Here is a 27,351-nt window from a genome sequence, read left to right on the forward strand (position 1 = left end):
TCTTTCTCTGACTTATTTCACTTAGCGTAATACATTCTAGTTCCATTATATCACTGCATATGGCAAGATTTCATTCTTTTAGTGCCTGAGTAATATTCCATTATATATATATTACATATAATATTCCATAAATATAAATATTTATAAATATTCCAATATAAATATATATTATATAATATTTTATATATATATATACACACACACACACACCATCTTTCTTTATCCATTCATCAAAGGCCATTTGGGCTCTTTCAATATTTTGGCTCTTGCTGATAATGCTGCTGTAAACATTGGAGTTCATGTGCCCCTTTGAATCAATATTTTTGTATCCTTTGGGTAAATAAATACCTCATAGTGCAAATGGTGTGTCACAGGGTAGTTCTGTTTTTCACTTTTTGAGGATACTGCATACTGTTTTCCAGAGTGGCTGCACCAGTTTGCATTCCCACTAACAGTGTAAGAGATTTCCCCTTTCTCCACACTTTTGACAACACCTGTTGTTTCCTGAGTTGTTGATTTTAGCCATTCTGACTGGTGTGAGGTGGTAGCTCATTGTGGTTTTGATTTGTATTTCCCTGGTGATGAATAATGTTGAGCAAATTTTCTTGTGTCTGTTGGCCATCTAGATGTCTTCTTTGGAAAAATGTTTATTTGTGTCTTCTGTCCACTTCTTAACCGAGTTATTATTATTATTATTATTTTGGCAGGGGAGAGTTGAATTTGACAAATTCTTTATAGATTTTGGATACTAACCCCATTATTTGATATGTCATTTGCAAGTATCATCTCTCATTTACTTTTGTTGATTGGGTGTTTTTTTTTTTCACTGCGTAAAGGCTTTTTATCTTGATGAAGTCCCAGTAGGTCATGTTTGCTTTTGTTTCCTTTGCCTCTGGCAACATGTCTAGTAGGAAGTGCTACAGCTGGTGTTAAAGAGATTACTGCCTATTTTCTCCTTTAGGATTTTGATGGTTTCCTGTCTCACATTTAGGTATTTCATCCATTTTGAATTTTTCTGTGTGATGTAAGAAAGTGGTCCAGTTTCATTCTTCTGCATGTTGCTGTCCAGTTTCCCCAATACCATGTTTACCATGTGTTGAAGAGACTGTCTTTTTTCCATTGGATATTTCTCATGCTTGGTCAAAGATTAGTTGATCATATAGTGTTTGTGTTTTCTGTTCTGTTCTACTGATCTGTGTGTCTGTTTTTGTGCCAGTACCATACTGTTTTGATCATTACAGCTTTGTAATATAGTTTGAGGTCTGGAATTGTGATGCCTCCCACTTTGCTTTTCTTTTTCAAGATTGCTTTGGCTATTTGGGATCTTTTGTGGTTCCATAAAAATTTTTGGATTGTTTGTTCTAGCTCTGTGAAAAATGCTGGTGGTACTTTGATAGGGATTGTATTAAATGTGTGGATTGCTTTGGGTACTATAGACATTTTAACAATATTTATTTTTCCAATACATGAGCATGGAGTGTTTTTCCATTTTTTTGTGTCATCTTCAATTTCTTTCATAAGTGTTCTATAGTTTTCTGAGTACAGATAGTTTTTTCTTGGTTAGGTTTATTGCTGTGTATTTTATTGTTTTTGGTGTAATTATGGATGGGATTCATTCCTTGATTTCTCTTTCTTCTGCTTTATTATTGGTGCAGAGAAATGCAACATTTCTGTAAGTTGATTTTATGTCTTGTGACTTTGCTGGATTCATGTTTCAGTTCTAGCAATATTTTGGTNTAGAAATGCAACAGATTTCTGTAAGTTGATTTTATGTCTTGTGACTTTGCTGGATTCATGTTTCAGTTCTAGCAATATTTTGGTGGAGCCTTCTGGGTTTTCTACAGAGCATCATGTCCTTTCCTAATAGTGAAAGTTTGACTTCTTCCTTATTGATTTGGAAGATTTTTATTATTTTCTTCTTGTTGTTGTCTCCTGTGGCTAGAACTTCCAGTACTGTGTTGAATAAAAGTGGTGAGAGTGGAATCCTTTCTTGTTCCTGACCTTAAAGGAAAAGCTCTGTTTTTCCCCATTGAAGATGATATTAGCTGTGGGTCTTTTTTATATGGCCTTTATGATGTTGAGGTATGTTCTCTTTACCTCTTCTTTGTTGAAGATTTTTATCAAGAATGGATACTGTATTTTGTCAAAAATTTTTTTTGCATCTACTGAGAGGATCATATGATTCCTTTCTTTTATTAATGTGGTGAATGACATTGATTGTTTTGTGAATATTGAATTGCTCTTCCAGTTTGAGAACAAATCCCACATGCCTGTGGTGAATAAATCTTTTAATATACTGTTGGATTGGATTTGCTAGTATCTTGAGAATTTTTGCATGTTCGTCAGGGATATTGGCTTGTAATTCTCTGTTTTAGTGGGTCTTGGTCTGGTGATGGAATCAAGGTAGGGCTGGCCTTATAAGCGAGTTTAGAAGTCTTCCTTCCCTGTCTATGTTTTGGAACAGTTCGAGAAGAATAGGTTATACTCTTCTTTAAATGTCTGGTAGAATTTCCCTGTGATGTGATCTGGCCCTGAGCTTTTCTTGTGTGTGTGTTTGTGAGACTTTTGATTACTGATTCAGTTTCTTTACTGGTTATCAGTCTGCTCAAAGTTTCTATTTCTTCTTATTTCAATTTTGGTAGTTTGTATGTTTCTAGGAATTTATCAATTTCTTCCAGATTGCCTAATTTGTTGGCATATAATTTTTCATAATATTCTCTTATAATTATTTGTATTTTTGTGGTGTTGGTTGTGATCTCTCTCCTTTCTCATTTGTGATTTTATTTATTTGGATCTTTTTTCTTTTTGATAAGTCTGGCTAAGGGTTTATCAATTATATTAATTCTTGAAAGAAACACCTCCTGGTTTCATCAATCTATTCTTTGTTATTTGCTTTTTTTCATCATTTATTTCTGCTCTAATCTTAATTATTTCCCTTCTGTTGGCTTTCAGCTTCATTTGCTGTTCCTTTTCTAACTCCTTTAAGTATAAAGTCAGGTTGTTTATTTGAGACTTTTCTTGCTTTTTGAAGTACGCTTGTGTTGCTATATACTTTTCTCTTAGGACTACTTTTGCTGTATCCCAAAGGTTCTGGATTGTTGTGTTTTCATTTTCATTTGCTTCTGTCTTTTTTTTTTTAATTTATTCTTTAATTTCCTGGTTAACCTATTCATTTTTTAGTAAAATGTTCTTTAACCTCCATGTATTTATGGTCTTTCCACATTTTTTCTTACAGTTGACTTTATTTCATAGTGCTGTGGCTGGAAATATGCATGGTATGATCTGAATCTTTTTGTATTTGTTGGGGACTGATTTGTGACCTAGTATCTGACCTATTCTAGAAAATGTCCCATGTGCTTTGGAAAAGAATATGTATTCTGCTACTTTAGGATGAAATGTTCTGAATATATCTGTTAAGTCCATCTGGTACAGTGTGTCATCCAGAGCCATTGTTTCCTTGTTGTTTTCTGCTTAGATGATCTGTCTATTGTTGTAAGTGAGATGTTAAAGTACCCTACTATTATTGTTATTATCAATGAGTTTGTTTATGTTTGTTATTTTTCTTCTATATATTTTGGTGTCGGGTTTGGGGCATAAATATTTACAATTCTTGGGGATTGCCTGAAGCATGACCAGTATACACTTTAGCTTAATAGATGACGCTGTTTCCTCCTTAATTCTTCTTTGATAATGCTTCTGTCCTCTTGTTATCAACATGACGATAACATGTCATGTCAAAAGACCTTCCATAGGTCTTTACTAAAATAATCCTATTTTACTAAAGTGTGTCAGTGACCAATTTATAGTTCTATTTCTTTAACTTACCTCTGAGGTAAAGTTGAGGCCAAGATCCTTATATTTTTTACGTAAATCTGTATAGAGTCTAATATGTAGTCTGCATCTAGGCAATGTGTACTGGTTATTAAATTAATTAATTATAGCAAATAAATGTATTTAAAGTCATGTCTAAATCTAAGGAATTTTGAAGTGGGTTCCTTTGAACATAAATTTTGTGAAACAATTAGATATTCAGTGAACTAAATTGGGTAATATTTTCTTTCTAATATGAACCTTTGTTCATTAGTTCATATCTGTTCATACTACTCAGAGACAGTTGAGGTGGAAGTCTGAGTTGACTGATTCTGATCATACTTGAGTTTATGAAAATTCCAAAGTGAAAGCACTTTTAGCAGAAAAGGCAAAGAAATAAAAACAGGTAGAATAAATTTATATTTATTATGAAGTAAAAAAAATCTCTTTTTTACTGCTAAGAAACAAAGTTTTCTAATTGCTTTTTCAGGATTTTGTGTGGTATTCTCCACAGGAAGTATAAAGCATTCTAGGAAACTTTTCAAGGATGAGCTATGATGAAACTTTCCAAATAGGACTTTCTGAAGTTTCATCTAAAATTTATGAGAGGGACAAAAATGGTGAGCAGTCTGTTCCAAGAGAAATGGTATAAGATTGGGAATAATCATCCCTAATTATCAATAATTTTTGCAGCAGATTCAGGCAAATTAAATCTCTGTTTATAAAAAAAAAATAAATCTCTGTTTATATCCTTGTTAATGTTGACATATTTTGGTTTACCATGGGTGTCAGTAAGTTTTATCTTACTCTTAGATAAATATTATGCTATATTTACCAATAATATCTACAATTTCTTCCAATATGAAAACTCTTGGTACTGGACTTATGTGTTATAACCAAACATGATAATCTATCTTTCAGAGGATTAATAATTTGAGTGTTTTGCATTGTTTTGGGCATAAATTTAGCAAGTATGAAGGTATCTTATGGGAGATGATTTGATGACTATAAAGAGTAACTGTGGCAGGAAATTTCTTGTCTCCATTCCCAGTTAGTTTTTGATAACCAGTTTATTGCTATCACTTGTAGAGTTAAAATGGAAGACAAACGTTTTAAAATGTATTCCTTTCATTGATCTAGATTTCACTTAAATCTTTCTAGATTTTTTCTGATAAGTTTAAAATGAAAAGCAGAGTCTCTTAGCTAATGCCTCACTATAAAACTGTTCCAAATGATGTCATAATCCTGGATCCAGAAGTCAAAGAAGACAGAAAATGTTTTTTTTTCTTCAATTCTTTCCAGAAAGGTCATTCTGTCTGTTAATCCTGTCATGTGAACAACTACATAGGAAGGTAGAGCTGAAAGTTTCCCAAGATGTTTTTCCTTCATGCTTCCTACAGAGGCTCTAATGTGGTCACAAAAGGGACTGCAAGCAATTCTGCCACCAGCTCTCCAAAGGACACCATAGGATCTGTGATCGTTATGTTGTAGTTGGTTACTTGGAGTGTGATTGTAGATTATACTCTCATAGGACTTTTTTAGTTTCAGTCATTTCAACAAAGAAATCTCTGTTTTATTTTTGATGGCTAGTATGTTAACTCTAGCAAGACATTAAGAGGTAGGTCCATAAATTTATTATTTGAATTTTCAAGTAATGTTTTGATATCCACTGAATGGATTGCCTTGAAGTTCAGAGGGGGAGTTTCTTCTAGTCGATGAGGAGAATATATGAAAGAGTCAACACTTGTGACCTCATGGTCTTTCACTGTGCATTTGTCTAGAATGATCTTTACATGAAGCCAGTGGCTCATGTCACAGGGCCACACCAAAATCTTCCCACAAAGTCTACAACCAGAGTAGAGCTTAAGCCACAGAACTGCTCTAGCCTCTTTCTCAGACACCAAGACAACAGTTCCCTCACACATTGTTCAGCAGAGGTTGCTGTGTGTTGCTGCTGAATGCAGAGATAAAATGACAGTTTAGACACAGGACAAATTAAAAATTAATTTTAAAGGAAAAATTTTATTTATTGCTTGCAAGTTTTATGTTGATTGAGGGAATAAAACAGACAGGCAAAAATATCTAGGAAAAATTGTTTCAAACTTACAGAACTAACATAGATACATGTATTCTCTGGATTGGCAATGAGAAAAGCAACAAATAAGAATCCTATAAAATTAGTATTTCACACATTACAACACACACACACACACACACTCTATGTTTAAAGGGGCCTGGTGGTTTAGGCAAACATATTCCACATCTTTTTCCCAACGTGGAATAGCAACTAGTTTGCTTAAATACACTTGGATACCTAGAGGAACACACTGATAAAGTCAAATAAACAGTGCAGAGTGTTCAGAATTCCAAAGAAAAAGGACATCCTTATTCCTATGTGGAACAATCAGAAATAACTTTAGTAAGGCAGATAACACATGCGTGAGATGGAAGCTCTGGTAGAATCTAGGCAGAGTATGGCAGAAAGGCAGGTTTCACGATATATAGAAGAATGGGGAAAGTTCATGGATATTGGGAAAGTATTCAAGTGGATATGGATCTCAGATAAAGCCGTGGGCATAGGTTATAGAAGAAAGTTGGATTGAAATAGGAGACATTAAATTAAACTTGAATGATATAAAATAAGTGTGGATTTTAATTCATAGGCAAAAATTATTTACTCAGGTTTTAAAGAAAGACACAATATCAAATTTTTCCTTTAGTAGACAGTTCCAGCAGCTAAATATAAATTGGCATAGAAAGGCAAGAGTTTAAAAGAACAGAAAATGATTTAAAATGTGGATTAATAACTTAAACATGGAATCAGAATAGCCTGAATCATGGACTGATACTAGTAAATGTTAGAAACATAGTTGAAATTTGTAACTACTGATTAGATCTGTGACTAGAAAAAAATATATTAGAATAAAATGTATGGTTTTGTACAAAGATGTGAATAAATGTGATTACTGTCTCAAAAACTAAATGGATGATAATATCATTAGGTAAAATATGATACACAAAACTCACTGTAGGTCTAGGAATCAATATGATCTATTTGAGATTTTTTTGCCTACAATGACTGATTTAATAAAACTTTATGGGAGTGTTTATATGCCCCTCGATATTAAGATTTAAGTACATGATAATGTTTCAGGATATGAAGTGGATAATAATTCATTTATTCATCTATCTATTCCTCTTTGTTAATAGTGAATGTCCATCAATGTAATTCCTTTTTTATTAACACACTCAATAAACAATGTCTACCCCTATTAAATGAAAGCTTTCCCAGCAGTACTCAAGATTTTATATCAACAGGTGAATTTGGGAAGGCAGGAAGAATATATTTTTTCCCATCTTGCATCACTGAGATGACTTTGTGAAGAATTGTGACTCATTGTGTAGTATGTGTATGTGCATGTGAATATGTGTGTGTGTTTATGTTTGAAAAATGAGAATAGAAGGAAAAATATAATATTACAGAATGGGAGATTATCTAGAGACTGATGATAAATGTCCTACCTCATTTCTTATGTCTAATAAATATTGACTCATTACTCCTACAATAGCAACTCAGTTGAGGTTGGATTGCAACTGTAACTTGACTAGGGAAAAAAGGATATTCAAAATCTTGAAATAAAATTTCAAACATCAGTACACATTGTACCATAAGCAGATATCAAGATCCCTCCTGGCAACACTATTTACCTTGCAACCTTCCCAAAGAGATTTTACTCATATTCCTACAACCCAAGCAAAAGATGGCCCCTCTTCACAGTCCCCATTATTAGTAAATAGGTATTGTTACCCTCTTTATCATTATTATCTTTTCCTTCTCAATACTGTTTCTTTCTCAAATCCCTAACACACTACATTTCTTTTTTGAAGACTTGGAATGTGCTATACAATTTTCTTTTTTACTTAAAAAAACTCTACCATCACATTGATAAAGAACCAACAGATGTTTAGGTCCCTCATTTCCATAAAGTCTCCTTTATGCTGTTGACTTTCAATCTACTGCTTTTGGTATTTGCTGAGATTGAGACCTTGTGTTATCCAAATGACTTCTAAAAATCTCCACCTAAATATCACTTTGGCTTTTCAACGTGAATAAATTCAAGAGAAAACACAGCATATTAATCTCAATAAGGTTATTCCTCTAGTTGTTCCCTATTTCTATAAAAGCAAACTCTGTCCAAATACACTCACAAGGTAGAAATCCAGGGATCCATCTTAATTCTTTCCCTTCCCTGTACACTTCCCTTTCACTGTACTTTCTCGATGAAAACTTAAAATCGAACAGAAGCTCTTAAAGGGCACATAACCTAATTTCTGTTGTTGATAAATGGATAAGACTAGCCAAATTTATGGTAGACAAATACAGAAAGGCATAATGGTCATAAACTTCTCAATATTATTTTCATATCCACACTTGCAATTCCTTTGTCTGGAAAATTACTCATTTTTTATAGAGAAAAGTAGAGTGTTTAACTTATTAACTGTCATATCCTCTGCAATAGCACAATAATTCCTCAAAATTCCTGCATATTTTCTCTAAAAATATTTGTTGAATAAATGAGTGAATGAAATAAACATTGAATGAAGTTTCATACTTCTAGTCATCATTCATTAGCACATATAATTTATACAAACATAATTATACTTATATAAATGTAGTTCTATGTATATAATTATATATAAGCATTTGTTTTTTTATGTTTCTTATGATTTTATTTTTTGTTTTTTAATTAAAAACATTTTTAATGTTTATTTATTTATAAGAGAAAGAGAGAGAGGCAGAGCATGAGTGGGAGAGGGGCAGAGAGAGGAGACACAGAATCTGAAGCAGGCTCCAGGCTCTAGGCTGTCAGCCCAGAGCCTGACGTGGGGCTCGAACCCACGAGCAGTGAGACAATGATCTGAAGTCAGACACTCAATGGGCTGAGCCATCCAGGTGTGCTTCATGTATCTTCTGATTTTATACGTCCCTGCAAAATAACATTAAGTGCATACATATTGCTTTCTTACTCATTCTACTAAGGTGAACATGTCTGCATCATGAAGTTGTTTTAAGTACTACAGAAATGTATATAAGTCACCTCACAAAATACTTGGGAAAAATTTATATTCAGTAAGTTCAAGGACACAAAATTTTTAGTATCTGCTCATTTTATTGAACTGCTATTAATTCTTATAATTATTCAGTTAAATAAGTTTAGATCTTCAGGTAAACTAGTGTATCTGTAAAATTGAATACACTGGTGTCCTTCAGAGTGGTAACTCTAGTGTATTCTAGAAGTTTCCTTGGCTTTGAACCACATATCAGTAAGAATGCTTAAATAATTTCACAATTATTCTTTCCCTCCTTCTTGACACAGCATCCTCTCCTGGTTTTCCTAATAATAAAATCTTCAGTTTTACTCCCAATACCTAGTCATTCTTTCTTATTCTCACTTTATAAGTTTTGTTTCTTTGTCTCTGTTCTGAATGGTGACTTGGAATGCTCTAATTATTTTTTATTTATATTGATCTCAATTTTCTTTTCTAGTTTTGGGTCTCGGGAGGCTCACATTGGTGTACTGTATCATGTGAATTTCTCCGCCATGTCACTTCTGGTTCAGACAATGGTAGAAGAAAGCAATTGCAGGGGTTTTTTTTTTTTTCTGTTTCCTCCCTGGCTTGGGACCTTGTCTTCAGCAATTGCTTTGTCCTTCCATTACTATGTCTCTTGTCATTGGCTTCTTCCTACACAGTTCCTATTCTCATTAGTCTCTGAGAATATTACTGCTTTCCTTTATGCCTTAGCCTAATGGGTTAGTAATGGCTTGAACTGTTGTTAGTCTGGGGACTTCACCATTCCTTTTAGTTCCCTTCATATTGTCCAGATATTTGCTAAGTATTCTTTTCATTGAAATGATTCTGTTTGAAACATCTTAGGTGACCTTGATTATCTGCATGGAAATTGAGTGATTAAATCTGATTTAAAAATGGGCAGAAGATCTGAATAGACATATCTCCTAAGAAGACATACAGGTGGCCAACATGTATATGAAAAGATGCTCAACATAACTAATCATCAAGGAAATTCAAATCAAAACCACAATGAGACATCACCTCACATCTGTTGTTAGAGTGGCCCTTATAAAAGAAAGTAGTGGCTAGGATATGGAGATATTATTGTGCACTGTTATAATGTAAATGTAAGTAATATAATACATGTGGGAAAGTAAAATGATGCATCCACTATTGAAACCAGTACGGATATTCCTCAAAAAATTAAAAATTAATTTTTCTATGATACAGCAATTTCTTTTCTGTATATTTCTCCAAAAGAATTGAAATCAGTATCTCAAAGAGATATTTGTACACCCATGTTAATTGCAGCATTTTACATAATAGCTCAGATGTGGAAGTAACATAAATGTCTATCCATAGATGAATGGATAAAGAAAATGTGGCATAAACATAAAATAGAATATTTATCAACATTAAATGGCAGGAAATCCTGCCATATGCTACAACATGGAAGAAATTTGAGGCCATTATACTAAGTGAAATAAGCCAGACGTGGAAGGAAAAATACTGCATGATTCCACTTACATGAGGTGTCTAAAGTAAGCAAAGTCATTGAAGCAGAAGGTAGAGTGGTAGATGCCAGAGGCTAGAGAGATGGATCAATGGGAGTTGCTGTTCAAGAAGCGTAACATTTCAGTTATTTAAGATGGACGATCTCTAGAGAGCTGTTATACAAACACTGGGCTTATATGTAGTAACACTGTACTGGTAGATCTCGTGTTGTTTTTTTTCCCACAATGAAAAAGAAAATCCAAGGGTATCCACTATGCCTGTACCAGATAGCAATGTTAAATAAAGTTTTGACAAACTCCAAAAAGAGGATCCTAGGATTTTGAAGCAAAACAATGACGTTTTCATGATATCTCTTTTCCCTAGGAAAAAAAACAGCTCCTGGCTTGTTACTGAGCTCTGGTTGAGACTGAATACCCGACTGTGGGCACCAAGTGACTATGCTACTTGTGATGGCCTATGTTGTGGTAGCAGCAAAAATATAACTGAACATTAGCAGCAACATTGTACAATTAAATAGATATAGTATATATGAGAACAGGCCAGAGCAGGTCCAGAAAAACAAGTAAACTGTTCTTTCAGGTGGCTTAGACTCTCATGGAACTTAGGAATCAATCCTCACTTTCAGACTCACAAGGGAATCAACAATTGAAAATAGGGAAACCATTCTCAGAGCCAATTTATGTATGAGTTTACACGATATTCTCCCGGCAGCAGGAAGTAGCCATTGTTACACCCCCACTCAAGGGTATCTCTGAAAGATAGTGGTGAAAACAAAAATTTCCCAATATGTAAAATACCAAGCATTGCATCTAGGTAACTCTGTTTTTATGGGGAAAACGTGGTCTACTTTACAGCTCTATCGATTCGTAGGCAAAGACTGATTGACTGGTTTGTCAAAGACAGGAATAATTAGAGGGAAGATTAAAGGCAAGAAGATCTCAGGTAGAAGTATGTGAATGAACCTCGGAGCTTGCATAGGTTATGAAGATACTTATATTCTGTGGAAATTCCCTTCAGAGGTCATGTACTGTGGACAACTGTCTCAGGAATAAGGTGGTTTGGACAAGCTGCCTTGTCCTGTTGGGGTCTTTTTCCAGACCCTCCAGAATTTTATCGTAAAGTTCATGCACAAAGCATTGAGGATTGGTATGGAAACTATATATGAATCAAAGATCATATGGCTGTGCCAGCTGTTGCATGTTCAATCTGTTAATAGCAGGAGTCCCCACCTCCTTCCCAATATGGTTCTAGCTAGGTAAAAAGTAGAAAAATTGGTCACCTTCCACCGAGAGGATGCACTGTTTTATTCTTCATATAAGTAGTTATAATTTCCAAATAACAGATTTCTCCTTCGCCTTATCTGTAGTATTTCTGCCATATCACATGGACCCTTAGTAAAAATATTGCTTTTGATATCAACACTGTGTATGACCAAGAAACATATTTATGGCTAAGGAAATGCAACAAAGTCTAGTATTCATGGAATTTGCTGATTTTACCAAATTCGCCTTCAGCTAATGAAAGCTTTTCAGTGTTTGAGCTGGGAGACGATATCCTATGTATTTTAGGTGCTGTCTCAAAGGATGCATTGTATGCTTCAAATCATAGCCTCATATAAGATGCATTCTGTATTTTAGTTTGAATACATGGGGTCAGATCTAAAGGGATTGAAAATGGTAATGTCATTTCAGTCCCCTATGAGTATGCTTCACTATTTCCCTTTAGACAAGTTTGTTTTTTACTATGACAACTTGAGTTCAGGGAGTCTGGAGGTTGCATTTCTCGAAAGAGGAATGATATAACCATGATTTACTTAGGTTATACGCCATGAATGTTCCTTGATTATTTTGAGCTCCTCTGCTTCAGAAGTCAGTCAGGATTACTTTACTCTCTTGGCTGTAATCATGGATTCAAAATACCAAAGGTAAATTAAGCTGCTGACATTTCTTTGTTGTGGATGAAGTTTTGGAACATCCTATCAGGTAAAGAACCTTAACGAGAGGAGATGCTGTCAGAGGATAAGGGGAACATGGAATGTTTATGAACAAAATAAGTAAAAGTATTAAGTGCAGCCTCCTGAGTATCTGAGAACATAAGAGCTGTGGAACAGTGCTCTGATAGGACTTGGTTTCTGTTTGTTAGGGATGAGAGTTTCCTCATCTGAATAGTTCTACAAACAACCACTCAGGAAAGTCCATTTTCAATGTGTATGTATGTATGTATGTATGTTTATATTATTCTTGTTTGTTTGTTTGTTTATTATCCAAATACATACTGCAGTTAGATTAACTAACAGAAATTTCTGCGAGCTGCCTTCTGATGTTATTCAGGTAAAGGAAGAACCTGAAGCTAATCAGTAGGAGGGGAGAAAGCAGGTGAGCAGTGGCTATTGAACAGAAACAAATCTCTATGTAGTGAGGGGCCAGTCTCTGAAACTAAATGGGTGCCTGAACTTGGGTAGTGCTCAATACCATGAATAGCCAGCCCACCTCTCATTGGATCTTAAGCCATTTACTGCATTCTGACAGCAGAAAGTAAACTGGGCATAGAACAAACATAAGCAGCTTCTCTCATAACATAATCAAATGGGAAAAGTAAAAACACATCAACACGAAGAGCCTTCTTAAAATGTTAACACTTAACAAATACATTTTTAACCACAAAAAATTTAAGAGTTTATTTGCATTTCCAGTAATGTACAGATTCAAAAAGAAATTCTTTTTTTTTTTTTTTACANAAGAAATTCTTATATGTTCCTGTATCATATATCATTCAGTTATTTTTAAATTGGAGGTAATTTTCAATATGCCACATGGAAATGAATACACATTTCAACATTTTCAGTAAGCCAATGGATGTTATTTATTGCCTCAACTATACAGCAAATCCTGGAATTAAAACATCTCATTAAGTTTATAAAGGGAAACGAAAGTGCAGTCTTTAATCTGTTTGCTAAATTAATGCAAAGCTGATTCAAATATGATCTTTGCATGATAAATATTTACTAAAGCATACCGTTAGTCATGTAGATCTACTAATACCATACGTCCTTGGCATAATGCTTAATTAATAAATTTAAATTTATAGAAGATATATAATGCTATGATCTTGTATCCCAAGTAAATATTTATTCTTTCTAGAAAACTAAACAAACTTTGATTATAGTGATTATCGATTATGGGCATTAGTCACTTTTCAGTATAATAAATTGACATTTAACTTTAATGTTATTAATTGTACTGTTAATTAAGCATTTCATAAAATTACCAAAATTTTCTCTATTACTTAGTTATTTCTTCTATAAGTGATCTATTCACCTTTAACATATTGCTGACATTCTCTGTCCCTGAGAACAAATAATGACTCACTTAATCTCTTTTGTTTGAGGTAAGTCCCCAGACCCTTGCATTAAAGGGCACACAAGAGTACTTGTTGATTACAGGCAGGAACATAGGCCATGATTAACTGTGTGTTCAGTGGGAATTTGTAGACCTTCCCTAGTGTGATGCATTATTACAGTTATCAATTTAAGCTCTGACTCCAATAATTTTGGGCAAGCAGAAGGGCTTACTTTTATGAAAAAAGTAATCACTACTCTTATTACAACATACTAATCTTTTATGGTGGTTCCTTGATTTGTATATTCTGGGGGAACTTGTGAAGTTTAGTCTTCTGTGTTCCCTACATCCATCACATTCAGCTCATATTTTGTGTGCTCCTCAGGATTCAGCATGTTGTCAGCCAACACATTCCTAAGGTTAAGCATAATGAAAAATAGTGATATTTTGAATAGAATATACATAAAAATTGAGTGTCCCTGTGTCAGGAAAAAGAGAAGAGGGTAAAGGCATCTGGGAAAAGACAAAAGAAGACCGGGACATGTTTACTAGTTAATGATCATGTTGAATTCTAGGCTTTATCTCTAGGCTAAAGTAGAGGAATGGGAATTTTGAAAACAGGATGGAGGTAATGTGTTTTCATTAAGGTCACTGTGGCTTGAATGAACAGGATTGCCCATTAAGGCCTTTGCCAAACTTAGAAAGATCTATTCCCTCTTTTTCTTCTTTCCTGTTTTACCAAATTTTTGACAAGAAAACAGACAACATTTTGTGACCAAGAATATAGCAGTTACTACACAGACCAGCAGGAAACCAATCACATCGAAAGAATGGTACTGGAACCAGGTGAGGTCATGGGCAGCTGGACGCAGGTGCTTGGCTCCTTTGTGACGCATGACAAACTCTATCCAGAAGACTGCTCGATCCAAGGGCTTTACAGGTTGATCATGGTGAATCCTTGATAACCTTGTAGCATTCTCTTTATAACTGGTAGGGAAAAATAGGCAAATGAGAAATTACATAGAAACTAGAAAAAGTTTTTCTTTTCATTATAGGTATTATAACATGTATACATTATGTAAGCCAAAGGCCATAGATACCTTGAGAAAAAATTCATTCTTGGTGAGACATTAACTTTGTTGATTGTATAGCATCTTAAAAAGAGTTGTGAAAGGAAGATGTAGAAGAAATATATTCTTAACAGAATGTGGTGAAATGCAAACATAAGAGATGGAATGAATTTGTAACAAATGTATAGCCTGATTTTTCCAAGGAGGAATTTTGATATTGTGTGAAGTTTAGTTTCTAGGATTGTTCTAAAACCAAGACTGTGAATAACCCAATATGTGGATCCATAAGAAGACCCATAAGCATGGTCTCTGATCTCTGGCTAGTTCATGATGACAGACAAGAAGCTGAATTAACATTAGTAAACCATTTCTTCTGTGTCTAAGATCTTGACACTGTGATAATTCCTCCATTGTACACACTTGTGTCTTTGTGATGCAAAGGGCAGTGTCTATATAGACAATATCAAGATTGGGTAAAGATACTAGGGTAATTTTGGAATTATCAGGAGCATGAACTTTGAGTTTTTAAGATAAATAGAAGTATCTTTCTAGAATGATTGCCCCTAATCAATGTGGCATCATTGTAACAATAGTTATATAGAGTTTTAAGAACTCTAATCTCTCAAACAACAACGGGCATAAGTATGTATTTGAAAGGCAAGTTATGTCTTCACTTGACATTTCTTGGTTGATGAGCCAGAATTAGCATATTTGATTTTGCTTTTGTGTTAGAAATAAAAGTTCCAACTGGAGACATGAAGCTAAAGGAAGGTGGTGAAATGCGAAGAGATGTCCTGATGTGAGTTGGACATTTTTGGGATTGGAGAAGTAGAAATGTGATCATCATTTACCAGTAAACATGGTATGCTAGATCCAGTAGCAGGGGGTAATTTACTTGTGTTCTTTTTTGTGTACAGTGAGAAAGAATAGTCAGTCTATTTCAATTGGATTGTGATATAGAGTTAAGCAGTAATTTCACATAGTTCATCCTAAAACATTTTAGGCAAACTGTGATGGCAATAAATGCCTATTTTTCCAAACCATATTTTTGTTCAAGGTTTTCTCCATTTATAGATAGAGAATTAAAATCTGTAATGCATATATACTAGACAGATAAACTTGTATTTATAAAATATGCTTTCCTATAATTGAGAAAAGAAAGACCTATATGATCCTTTAATGATCCTTTAATATTTTATTGCATACTAATGTTACATGACTATTATCTCAAAACATTTAATTAATTAAAATCTTATGGTTTATGTATTTAAGTGTAATCTTATGTGCTCCTTAATTCCTTTATGGATTAAGAAATTGGAACGTAAATACATCCATATATGCACTCTACAGTGAACTCTTTTGTTTCCAGATAATTTCCGAATTAGAATTAGGTTTAGAGTTAATGTTAATATATTTCAAAATAAATAATTTTAGGTATTTGCCTGGAAAATTCTAAGAGTATTTATGTTTCTATCTTTTGCATCAGTAGTTTCCAAATCAACAATAAAATTTAATGGCATTCTATGAAATAAAGTAGAGTTTAAAAAATCGCAGAACTTACTCTAATATTTAGTAAAACGAACCGAATTATCAGCACTTAACAACCCAGTAATATTCTAATGCATTAGACATCAAGATCATCATTTATGAGAAACAGAAGATCATAGTAAGCCTTGCTGAAGCTCCTAATCCTAGATCTAGCTCCTGAATTGATGATACCAATAGTATTTTAAAAATTAGGACTTAAAAATGCACTTAATAAAAATCATTTGATTGGAATGTGTGTGAGAGAGGGAAATAAACTACTAGTACTGACTTTTTAAGTTGGAAATACGGCAAACATTGAGTGTCCTCCCTTTTGGGAATCAATACATTGACCCCTTTGTCTAAAAAATCCTACACATAGGGCTTTGAATAGATCGTTTTACATAGACTAGTTCCACTGAAAAGAGCTGCACAAAATTGCATTTGAGTTTACCATCTCTTCTACCTCCTGAATTTCAGATTTCAGTAATATAAACAGAATGTGATAACTATCGTTTGAGTTTTGTCTCTTAATAAAAATAATGGAATCTGAGATAACCTGCAAACAAGTTTAATATAAGGCACCTATACAAATTCAGAGCAAATACTGAGAGAGCTAGATTAAAAAATATACAATATTGGGGGAAAACATAAAACTGATGGATTTATTTATTTTTTTATTTATTTTTTAATGTTTTATTTATTTCTAGGAGACAGAGAGAGAGAGAGACAGCGTGAGCAGGGGAGGGTCAGAGAGAGAGGGAGTCACAGACTGAAACAGGCTCCAGGCTCTGAGCTGGCAGTCAGCACAGAGCCCGACGCGGGGCCCGAACCCACGAACCGCGAGATCATGACCGAAGCGAAAGTCGGACGCTTAACCGACTAAGCCACCCAGGCGACCCAAAAATGATGGATTTAGAATGTATTTAGGCATAATATATAGAAGGAGAGTTGAATTATAATAAGAATGCAATTTTATCAATAAAAGATTAAAACATCAAGTTATAAAACAAAAAGTGATAAAGGCTAGAGGTGAGCTGTTTAAATGAATTGTTAAAAATACTTCTTTAAAAGATTAATAATGAAATTAGAAACAATTTTTAATGGCAAAAAAGTAAATTTACTAATTATGGATTGCTTGAGGAAATCTCAATGAATGAAAAAAAGTAAAAAAAAAGATTAAGACACTTAGAAAATAATAGGGAAAGAAAACAAACCAAAATATTTTAACATAGAGAACATTGAAATTTGATGTCTCTGAAATAGAGATAAAAAAATGGAACAAACAAACACTCTAATAAATAACAAACAAAATTTATGAGAAAAAATTAATATATTTTTTATTCTGGATTAACAGTATTGAAAGGGCATACTATAACCCAAGAAGAATGTAGAAAATAACTGATAATGGTACATCACTAATTAGGTTTCTGAATTTTAAAAAAATGATTTATTTTCCAGACTGAAAAGAAACAACCAAAAATAATTAGACAGGCTTCAAGTTCTTACAGAAAAATTTAAAGCCAGAAGACCATGAGTAATATTTACACAGTTCTAGAGAGAGAGCTAAATATATTATATTCAGATAGGTGTCATATATCAAGGCATTCAGCAAATATTGCTAAACATGTTCTCAGGGAATGCATATAATATATATTCAGTTAAAAATGAATCCAAAATATTTTGGAGTAAAGAATCTCTGAATTAATGGCAAACACCGATTCCGTTAAGATACAACCAAAAGAGTAAATATGAGGAAAATAAGTGGCATAAATATTGACAAATTAAAAAAGAATGTGGGGGGGGGAGAAAGAGATCATGAGTGGGGGTACATGCACGGCCGGGCATAGGACTTGATCCAGAATTGTGACACCATGACCTAAGCTGAAATCAAGAATCAGGTGCTCAACTGACTGAGCCATTTAGGCATGCCAACAAATTAAAATTTTAAGTAATACATATTAGAGATGAGATTATTTCTATAGCAGGAGTTCAAATGTTGCTAAAATTAAAAATACATAGTTAAAAATAAAGACTTAAAACCATATTCATGTATTAATTCTTAATCTTGGTGAGATCTTTCAGAGAAAAAAGTTAAGATATGATATATACCTAAAGTTAAATATAGTCTATAGATTAATTTCAATTAATCTTTACCTAAATTGAGTAAAATTCTAAATTTTGTTTGAAAATCCACACGTAGTAATAACCAATATTTACAAAATTATTGCCTACTCTGTATTTCTCCTCCCTGTGTATATGCATATACTGATGAATGGCATATAGTTGGTGTTAATGATGGTTATTTTTGAATGATAGTGTTAATTATCACTTCCAGTTTTGTACTTACTGAATGATTATACTATTTAAATAAGCATATATATGTGTGTCTATACATATAAGCAGATTATTAAAAATATCTGAGAATTTACATAATTGTGAAAATTACTGATTTTGAAAAAACATTGATAAAATATTTGAAGTATTAGTCTTTTTTTGGCAATTTCAGCCAATTTCTTCAGTGCGTAGGAAATGAAATAATAAAGTGGTTCTTATATTGGTAACTTATGGTTGTTATTTGAAAATAAATCGGTTACAAAGGCATGAGACATTGGACATTTTTTCAAGTATGATGGTCAATATAACCGATGGTAAGACTTTAAAAGCAGTAGTACTTACGAAGGGTCATTAATGACTGTTCTCAAGGCATTGAACAGATCTTCACTTGTCATTGTGTTTATGTTCACCTCCACGGCTGCTCCTTTGGCCTTCATGTGAGCGATATTATCAGGCTGATCGGCAAACATGGGAACTCCCACCATAGGAACCCCGTGATAAATAGCTTCATAGATCCCATTGGTTCCACCGTGAGTGATAAAAGCTTTTGTTTTGGGATGACCTAGTTTGGGAATTGGGTGAGAAGTGGGTGAGGATTATTATGACATATCATTATGACAGGTTAACAGAATTTCAGGATGAGATGGGGAAAACTACAGGGTAAGTCAATGAAGAAAGCAGTATTTTCTACAAAAGCAGAGCACATGGGCTATTGCTTTCTTAGAAAACAATGATCACAGAAAAGAAGGAATTAGTTCCCTCTGCATTGTCTGGAAAGAATTTTTTCAGGAAGTAACAGTGAACTGTGTAACAGTAACAGTGAACTGAGATGGAAACTTGAAGAGTAATGAGAGTCTTAACTGAAAATGCTCTTTTGTGAACCAAAGAAAGCACTGAATCTATACAATTAATAGCCAATTCTCAAGTTATTTCTGCTTTACAAATGAAAGTAAAGTGTGACATTTTTTTCTAGCTTTACTTTTTTAATTTATTTTTAAAGTTATATTTAAAATTCTAGTATGGCTAACATACAGTGTTATATTCATTTCAGGTATACAACATAGCGATTCAACAATTCCATACTTCACCCAGTGCTCATCACCACAGCTGCACTCCTTAATCCCCATGACTTGTTTGATCAACCCCCTCCACCACCTCCCTTCTGGTAACGATTCATTTGTTCTCTGTAGTTAAGAGCTTGTTTCTTTGTTTGTCTCTCTTTTATTTTTCCTTTGCTCATTTCTTTTGTTGTTGTTTCTTAAATTCCTTATATGTGTGAAGTTGTATGGTATTTGTCTTTCTCTGACTTATTTCTCCTAGGATTACACTCTCTAGATCCACCCATATCTTTGCATATGGCAAGATTTCATTTTTTAATGGCTAAATAATATTCCATTGTATATATATTCCACACCATTATCCATTCATCCATCAATTACACTTGGGCTGCTTTCATATCTTGAGTATTGTAAATAATGCTGCTATAAATATAGGGGTTCGTGTATCTCTTTGAATTATTTTTTTTATATTCTTATAAAATAAGAATTTTTTATATTCTTATAAAATGTGATGTGATTACTGAATCATCTGGTAGTTCTATTTTTTTTTTAATTTTTGAGGAACCTCCATACTGTTTTCCAGAGTGGCAGCACCCGTTTGCATACTCCCTAACAATGCAAGAGAGTTCCTTTTCCTCCACATCCTTGCCAACACTTGTATTTTGTGTTTCTGATTTTAGCCTAAAATGCAACCTTTTAAATTTTTAAATACTTATTAAATTTGTTTGTTGTTAAATGGTTATTTTACTTGTCCACTTCCAATTGTACAGCTTTTTCCCCTTCAGTCTTACCAAGAAGATCATTCTGGGGTATCCAATCATAGAGCTGAGTATTGGCTCCTAATGTGGCTGGTTTCTTTCCTTTGTATCTCCATAAAACCTGTGGAAGACAGTGCTTTAATTTTGCAAGTGAAAACACACAATGAAGTCATCCTAAAGCTATAGAGTTTTCTGTAAGTCATGTAACCCACCACTACTTTATGTGATAGAGAAGTGGACGTAAGGGATAGTTTGCAAACATGGAGGTATAGTAGGACTGCTTACATCAAGGCTGTCAAAAAGGTTGTACTGACAATCTATTAAATACAGTTTTATCATTTTTATATTTGTCACTCTAAAGTTTTGAGGTGTGAGATTGTAAGTGAAGGGATAGAAAAATAAAAGAATAATCAACCAGAGCACGGAGGTTTAAAAAACATTAAAATAAACGTGAATATTCTGCAAATTATTTATGTCATAAGCCCATCCTAACTCTCATGTTTCAAATGCAGTGTTTTCCAGAAATATAATTAGCTTTACATTTTTATTGTCTGGCTTTTGAATGATAGTCTTTTCTTCTTCCCTGTTTCCCTCCCTCTGCTCCCTTCTCTTTTCTTTCCTTCCTTCCTTCCTTCCTTCCTTTCTTCCTTCCTTCCTCCCTCCCTTCCTTCCTTCTTTCATTCCTTCCTTCCTCTCTTTCTTGCACTCTTTCCTTCTAAAGTTTGAAGGAGGAAGAGAAAGAGGTTGTTTTATTTAATTATTTAATAAAGTATCTTGTTGGAATGTTAATCTTTTGTTACATACTTTTAGGGATGAGCTCCTTATGACTAAGTTCAGATTCAATATTAATGTGGCAAACTGTTTTTTTTTTAATTTTTATTTTATTCAACAATTCCATAACTCACTGTGCTCATCATGACAAGTGAATTCCTTAATCCCCAACACCTACTTAACCCATCCCCCCCAATTCCTCTCCTCTGGTAACCATTAGTTTGTTCTTTATAATTAAGAGTCTGTTTCTTGGTTTGCCTATCTCTCCCCCCCCCTCCCAGGCTCCTTTGTTTTGTTTCTTAAAATTCCACATATGAAATCATTTGGCATTTGTCTTTCTTTGACTTATTTTGCTTAGCATTATACTCTCTAGCTCCATCCATGTCTTTGTAAATAGCAAGAATTCATGTGGTATAGATAAAGCAGATCTATACCACATCTGCTTTATCTATATCCATTGATGGACATTTGGGCCCTTCATTATTTGGCTATTGTAGATAATGCTGCCTTAACATCAGGTGCATGTATCCCTTTGAAATCAATAGTATTGTATTCCTTGGGTAAATACCTAGCAGTGCAATTGCTGGATCATAGAGTAGTTCTATTTTTAACTTTTTGAGGAACCTCCATACTGTTTTCCACAGTGGCTGTACCAGTTTGCATTCCCAACAGTGCAAGAGAATTCCTTTTTCTCCACATTCTCAGGTGGAAAAATTAAGGCAGAAAAGATTAGAAATAAAAATTCAAATATTTAACAAGCCTCATTAGTACACTCACTGTTATATAGTTTTATATACTTTAACTAACATGCCAATACAAAGTGTTCTAGGGTATTTAATAAATAGGAATATAGAAAGAGTATCAATCTAGAACTAAACTGACAACACAATTAAAGTTAACTGAATATCATAAATCAGAAAACACATATTGTTTGATAATAATATTAGGATTTTTAATTATATTTATCTGTAAAAATTTCAGTTTAGAAAGATGATGCTCCTATTTCTAAACCAACTAGATCTTGATATAATCTTAATAAAACCTAGAGATGTAAAGTATATCCTTGAGTATGATTTCTTGTCTACTTTACGTATAACCTTTCTCTTTTCCTGGACCTTGGAGTTAACACTCTTGAGAATTTGAGGAGCAGTCAGTGCAAGTCCTAAGATTTCAAAAGGTTATTGGGATCTTACTATTTTAATCTCTATTTCATTGAAAATAAGTGATTGTATAAAAAGATGTATTTCCATAGTAATGCAAAAGTTTACTAACGAAGTGATCAAATGTGCCCCAATACACCATTTTAAGATTTTGAAAATTTTTACTTAAAGATGGTACCAGTTATGCTCAGTGTTTCAACTTTGATCTAGAAAAGAACTTTTAGCCACATTTTATCTCCATTTGACAGAGTAGATATTTGCCAGGATTCAATGATGTACTAACCTTCTGTGGAATCTGGGCCAGGGCCGAGGCAATGAGATTGGCTTTTTCATCTGTGAGGTTTTTGACCATTGACCCCAGAGAAAACACCACAATACCATCATCACCTGAACTTTGGACAAATTCTTCCATTTCCTATAGAGATAAAATTCTCTTTTTGTAAGTATGCAGCATCATAAAGAGAGAAAAGATTTTATTTATGCATGACATGTCTTAAAAAGTGTACTGTGTCAGTTTAATGTTTTTTCTTTTAATTTTTAATTTTATTTATTTCTGAGAGAGAGAGAACTTGAGCAAGGGAGGGTCAGAGAGAGAGGGAGACACAGAATCTGAAGCAGGCTCCAGGCTCTGAGCTAGTTGTCAGCACAGAGCCCGATGTGGGGCTCGACCTCACGAATAGTGAGATCATGACTTGAGCCAAAGTCGACACTTAACCGACTGAGCCACCTGGGTGCCCCATAATGTGTCAGTTAAGATCCAGTCAATCTAACTCCCTGTTAGCCATTCAGATATTTTTCTCATGTTTATTCTTTTCCTGATTAATAGGACTACAAATGAATTTTTTAGAATTGCAATACATAATAATATATTTTAAGGGTAAATTTCTGCTATTTTCTTATCATGATAATATTTATGAGAGTACTTGTCTTCCCACAGGTAGCTGACATGCCCTTAACTTGAGCCTTAAGCACACTGGTACATATAAATTTCTCTACAAATAAAATTCTCTGGGTCACTACTTACAGTTATGCAAGTTGGGCCTTGCACAGTCTGGGATTGTGGTATTTTGCATTGTAATCTATGTGGATGTCAACTTTTAGAGAACTGTCATGCATTCTCTGTGCAACTATTGTGGCTACCCTGTACTATTTCTCAATATATTTATTAAATTTCTCAATTATATTTATTTTTCTATTTATTTCTCAATTTAAAGGTAGTAAAATTACTAGGGAAAGAATGATGCCATAAATGAAAGTAGACTGCTATTTAGGTTAGTTAATGTTAGGAGAATATCTCTGAAGTCCCAGGAATTAGTATTTTGACATTTTGATTCATCTCCCTAAGAGACAGTGTTTGAATAAACACACACACACACATGCACATGAAGACTTACACATCTAGCAGCTAGACTTGGATTCTTGGTTTGGCTGTCTTTCGTTGTTTTTTTATTTTCTATGTATTCAGTGACTGGGATATTTTTTCATCAGAGATATAAGCTGTTCATATTGTCCAAATGTTTGTATAAGTAATTGGGTTTGGAATGGAATAATTTTTCCCCATTTCGAAAAACAGGTCTGAGTTGTTTTGTGAAGTTGTATGTGTGTGTGAAAAGTGAGGATGGGAGGCTAAATAGTATGGCATGGGGTTTTATCTAGTGAGCCAAAGAATATGTCATGTCTCTTTCTGTAACTTTGTTTAGATATTGGCTTATTATCTGCTATAATAACACTCAATAGAGCTTAACCTCCAGTTATATCTTGAGTGGTAAGAAAAGTATATTCAGAATCCCAACATAAAATTTAAACTTAAATGTGCATTTCACTCTAAATAGAAATTGAGAATTCTCCCGAGAGCACTATTTAACCTGCAATCATCTTAGAGATGTTTGTTTATCTGCAACACAAGCAAAGGAGTGTCTGCCTCTTCAATTCCTCCATAAAGATAGTTATTGATAAAGAGAGTTAAATACAATATTCTTATCATGTTTATTTATTATTCTCTCTTAATGCTCAATATTGTTTTCTTCCAACATTTTTGGCTATCGATATTTATTTGTTGATGACTTTGGAATGTGGTGTACAATTTTCCTTTTTACTTTGGAGAAACCTGACATCATGGTATTAAAGAACAAATTCAGTGATTGGGTGTCTCAGTTCTATGACTTCTTTATTTTGCTTAATCTATTCCTAATGCTCTCTGCTGAAATCTAGACCTTGTATTACCTGAATGATTCCTAGAAATTTTCATCTGCAAAAGTCCTTTGGCTCCTTAAAGTAAACAGGTCTAAAACTGAATCCATCTTTATCATCTCAAAAAGTTTTTCCATGAATTATTTTCTGTCTTGGTAAAGGTCACTGTTACCCAAGAATTACTAACCAATGCCATGTCTTCTGTCAATACTTACTTCTTCTGACTGACCAAACTCTGTGAAATCTACCTGAGAGTTCTCATGAAAGCATCTTTATCACTCAAGCAATCATAGTGACTGTCCCAACTGATAACTCTATCATACTTGTTAGGAAGACGAAAGCAGTTCCCTGAGGGAATTCCAAGGCTATAGCTTCCTGTTCCTTCAATCCAGTATCCAAACTGTAGACACACTGATGTCTTATTTTATTTTAAAGTTTATTTATTTGAGACATAGGAAGAGTGCAAGTGGGGGAGGGACAGAGAGAGAGAGAGAGAGAGAGAGAGAGAGAATCCCAAGAAGGCTCTGCATTGATAGCCCAAAGAATGACATGGAGGCTTGAGTTCATGAATTGTGAGATCATGAACTGAGCTGAGATCAAAAGTTGAATGCTTACCCGACTGAGGCAGCCAGGTGCCCCAAACACACAGATAATTTAACATGCCACTTGAATCACTTCTTTCTTCAGCTGAAATATCAAAGTGAAATCCGAAAAAGGGAATATCATTCATAAGAGACTCCTATGATTTGTAAAATAGATTTGGAGTAGCAAGTAAATAGTATATCTCTGTTGAGGCAGTACACTTTAAAGAAAAATTAGGATTATATCATAAGGTACAAAAGACATCCTCCACTGTAATAGACATACCTTAGGTAATGGTTTGGCAGGTTTACAATGCAACCCTCCTACAAATTCAAAATTAGGTAAGTATGGACGAGGAAATTCAAAATCCCAATATGTCCGGATTAGCCAAATTTCTGCTTTCCCCATAACCTCACATAATGTAGTGGGTCTTCCTAGAGAAAACAAAAACAGTTAAATGAAAGTTATTAGCATACGTGTATGTTGGGATAAAATGTACCACTAATTTTCTGACAAACAAGGAGAATCTATGTCCGCTAGTTTATCTATCACATCTAGATGTTAAAAGGAAGGGAAAATTAAAATGATAAGGAGGGAGGGTGAAAGAGAAGGAAGGAAGAAAGGAAGTGGGGTGGGAATGGGAGGAAAAAAGGAAGAAAGGAAAGAAGGGAAGAAGGGAGGAAAGGAGGGAGGGAGGAAAGGGGGTAAGAAAGAGAAGGATAAAAGGTGAGAAGGAGAGAAGGTAAGAAGATATTTGTGTAGGAAAAGTAATATGCAAATTACTTTCACAAAAACAAATTCAATAAAAAATTTAACCACAACTTCATGTACTGATGAATTTAATACTCATTATTTCTCTTCAGTTAAATGGCAGATGACAGATTAGCCCTAGCATACCAGCACCAAATTCCTTCTTAATGGTTTTTTCACTACCTTCCAGCTTGTTATAGTCTCTGGTTCACTCATATTGTTAAAGAATCCCACTAGTATTTGTTTATTTTATCATCCTCAATCAAATCCCATTGATTTCCACTACAGTTGATTTGCCACTATTTTCTTGGTAAGAATTTCCTGATTCATACCCAATACAACCCCCTGTGGAATGTGAAATATACGTGTCAGCAATATCACACAGTTATTTTAGTGTTATCTTTGAATGACATTTTTTGAAAGGGAGATTCAAAGTATTAATTTTAGAAGCTTTGTAGAGAAGAATGAATGTTTGCAAATGATGAGGTCAACCATTTTTTAAAAACAGAAAACATAATTTCCTGATAAAGAAAATGAGAGAATGAAAATCAACAAAAGTACAGAAGCAAATAAACAAATTTGTTAAAGATGATAGAGTTTAAAAATTGCCAGACAAACCATGAGAGACTCTTGAATGCTGACAAAAACTGAGGACTGATGGATGTGGGGGGGAGGGGGGGATGGGCATGGAGGAGGACACTTGTGGGGATGAGCACTGAGTGTTATGTGGAAACTAATTTGACAATAAACTATTTGTAAAAAAAAAAAATAAAAAAATAAAGTTAGCCATAAAAAAAAATTGCCAGAGATCCCAAGAACTGCATTTAATCCATAATATTTATACATACAGAATCTTAAAACTTTCCTTTATTTATGCATAGTATGACAAATGTCCTAAAAAGTTATTGATTAGAACTTGGAAAACATCCTTAATTTTCAGAATATATTTATTTTTCTATGTCTTGCATTTATTTCTAAGAATAGAATTGAGGCCAAGATACTGTTTAATTTACTTTAAATCCATAGAGCCCAATACATGGCCTATACCAAGGTAGTGCTTCCTGGTTCTTAAATTATTTACTGTGAAGTTGGCATAATATAAATTTAAATCATGTATAAACCTAAGGATTTTTAAAGTGGTTTCCTTTGAATTTAGTTCATGAAAAGATATCTGCTGGAAAGTCAGTATTATGGACTGACTTGTGTTCCTCTAACACTCACATGTTGAAATCTGATTATATTTTGAGATAGATCCTCTAAGGAAGTAATCAAGTTTAAGTGAGATCTAAGAGTTGGCCCTAATCCAATATCACTGGTCTTAAAGGAAGAAGAGGAGACACTGGGATTATGTATGCACAGAGGAAAGACCATGAGAGAACATAGCAAAAAAAAAAAAAAAAAAAAAAAAGGGGGCT

General features: G+C 33.8%; 1 protein-coding gene, 1 long non-coding RNA gene and 1 pseudogene across 6 annotated transcripts in view; 1 reads left to right on the forward strand and 2 right to left on the reverse strand.

Annotated features, from left to right (window-relative positions):
* LOC144220485 (UDP-glucuronosyltransferase 2A3-like) overlaps window positions 1–5,735 on the reverse strand; it is a 48,445-nt pseudogene extending 42,710 nt beyond the window's left edge.
* A 7,500-nt stretch (window positions 5,736–13,235) lies between these two features.
* Window positions 13,236–27,351, reverse strand: part of LOC144219948 (UDP-glucuronosyltransferase 2A2) — a 42,747-nt gene continuing 28,631 nt past the window's right edge. For 4 of the 5 annotated variants that reach the window (XM_077750058.1, XM_077750076.1, XM_077750078.1 and 1 more), the window contains 5 exons: window positions 25,472–25,620; window positions 22,698–22,829; window positions 20,517–20,604; window positions 19,010–19,229; window positions 13,236–14,723 (listed from right to left, as the gene is read on the reverse strand). In XM_077750058.1, the coding sequence (XP_077606184.1) occupies window positions 14,444–14,723; window positions 19,010–19,229; window positions 20,517–20,604; window positions 22,698–22,829; window positions 25,472–25,620 (869 nt within the window). In that variant the 3' untranslated portion in view covers window positions 13,236–14,443. The remainder of the gene's footprint in view (window positions 14,724–19,009; window positions 19,230–20,516; window positions 20,605–22,697; window positions 22,830–25,471; window positions 25,621–27,351) is intronic. The other variant, XM_077750067.1, reaches the window with a different exon arrangement.
* LOC144219994 (uncharacterized) overlaps window positions 19,292–27,351 on the forward strand; it is a 34,326-nt gene continuing 26,266 nt past the window's right edge. The window contains exons 1-2 of the long non-coding RNA XR_013331576.1: window positions 19,292–19,327; window positions 19,719–19,832. This is a non-coding gene — a long non-coding RNA (uncharacterized LOC144219994). The remainder of the gene's footprint in view (window positions 19,328–19,718; window positions 19,833–27,351) is intronic.

The sequence above is a fragment of the Crocuta crocuta genome, unplaced genomic scaffold (assembly GCF_008692635.1).
Source record: "Crocuta crocuta isolate KB4526 unplaced genomic scaffold, BGI_CrCroc_1.0 scaffold1, whole genome shotgun sequence".
Classification (NCBI taxonomy): Eukaryota; Metazoa; Chordata; class Mammalia; order Carnivora; family Hyaenidae; genus Crocuta; species Crocuta crocuta.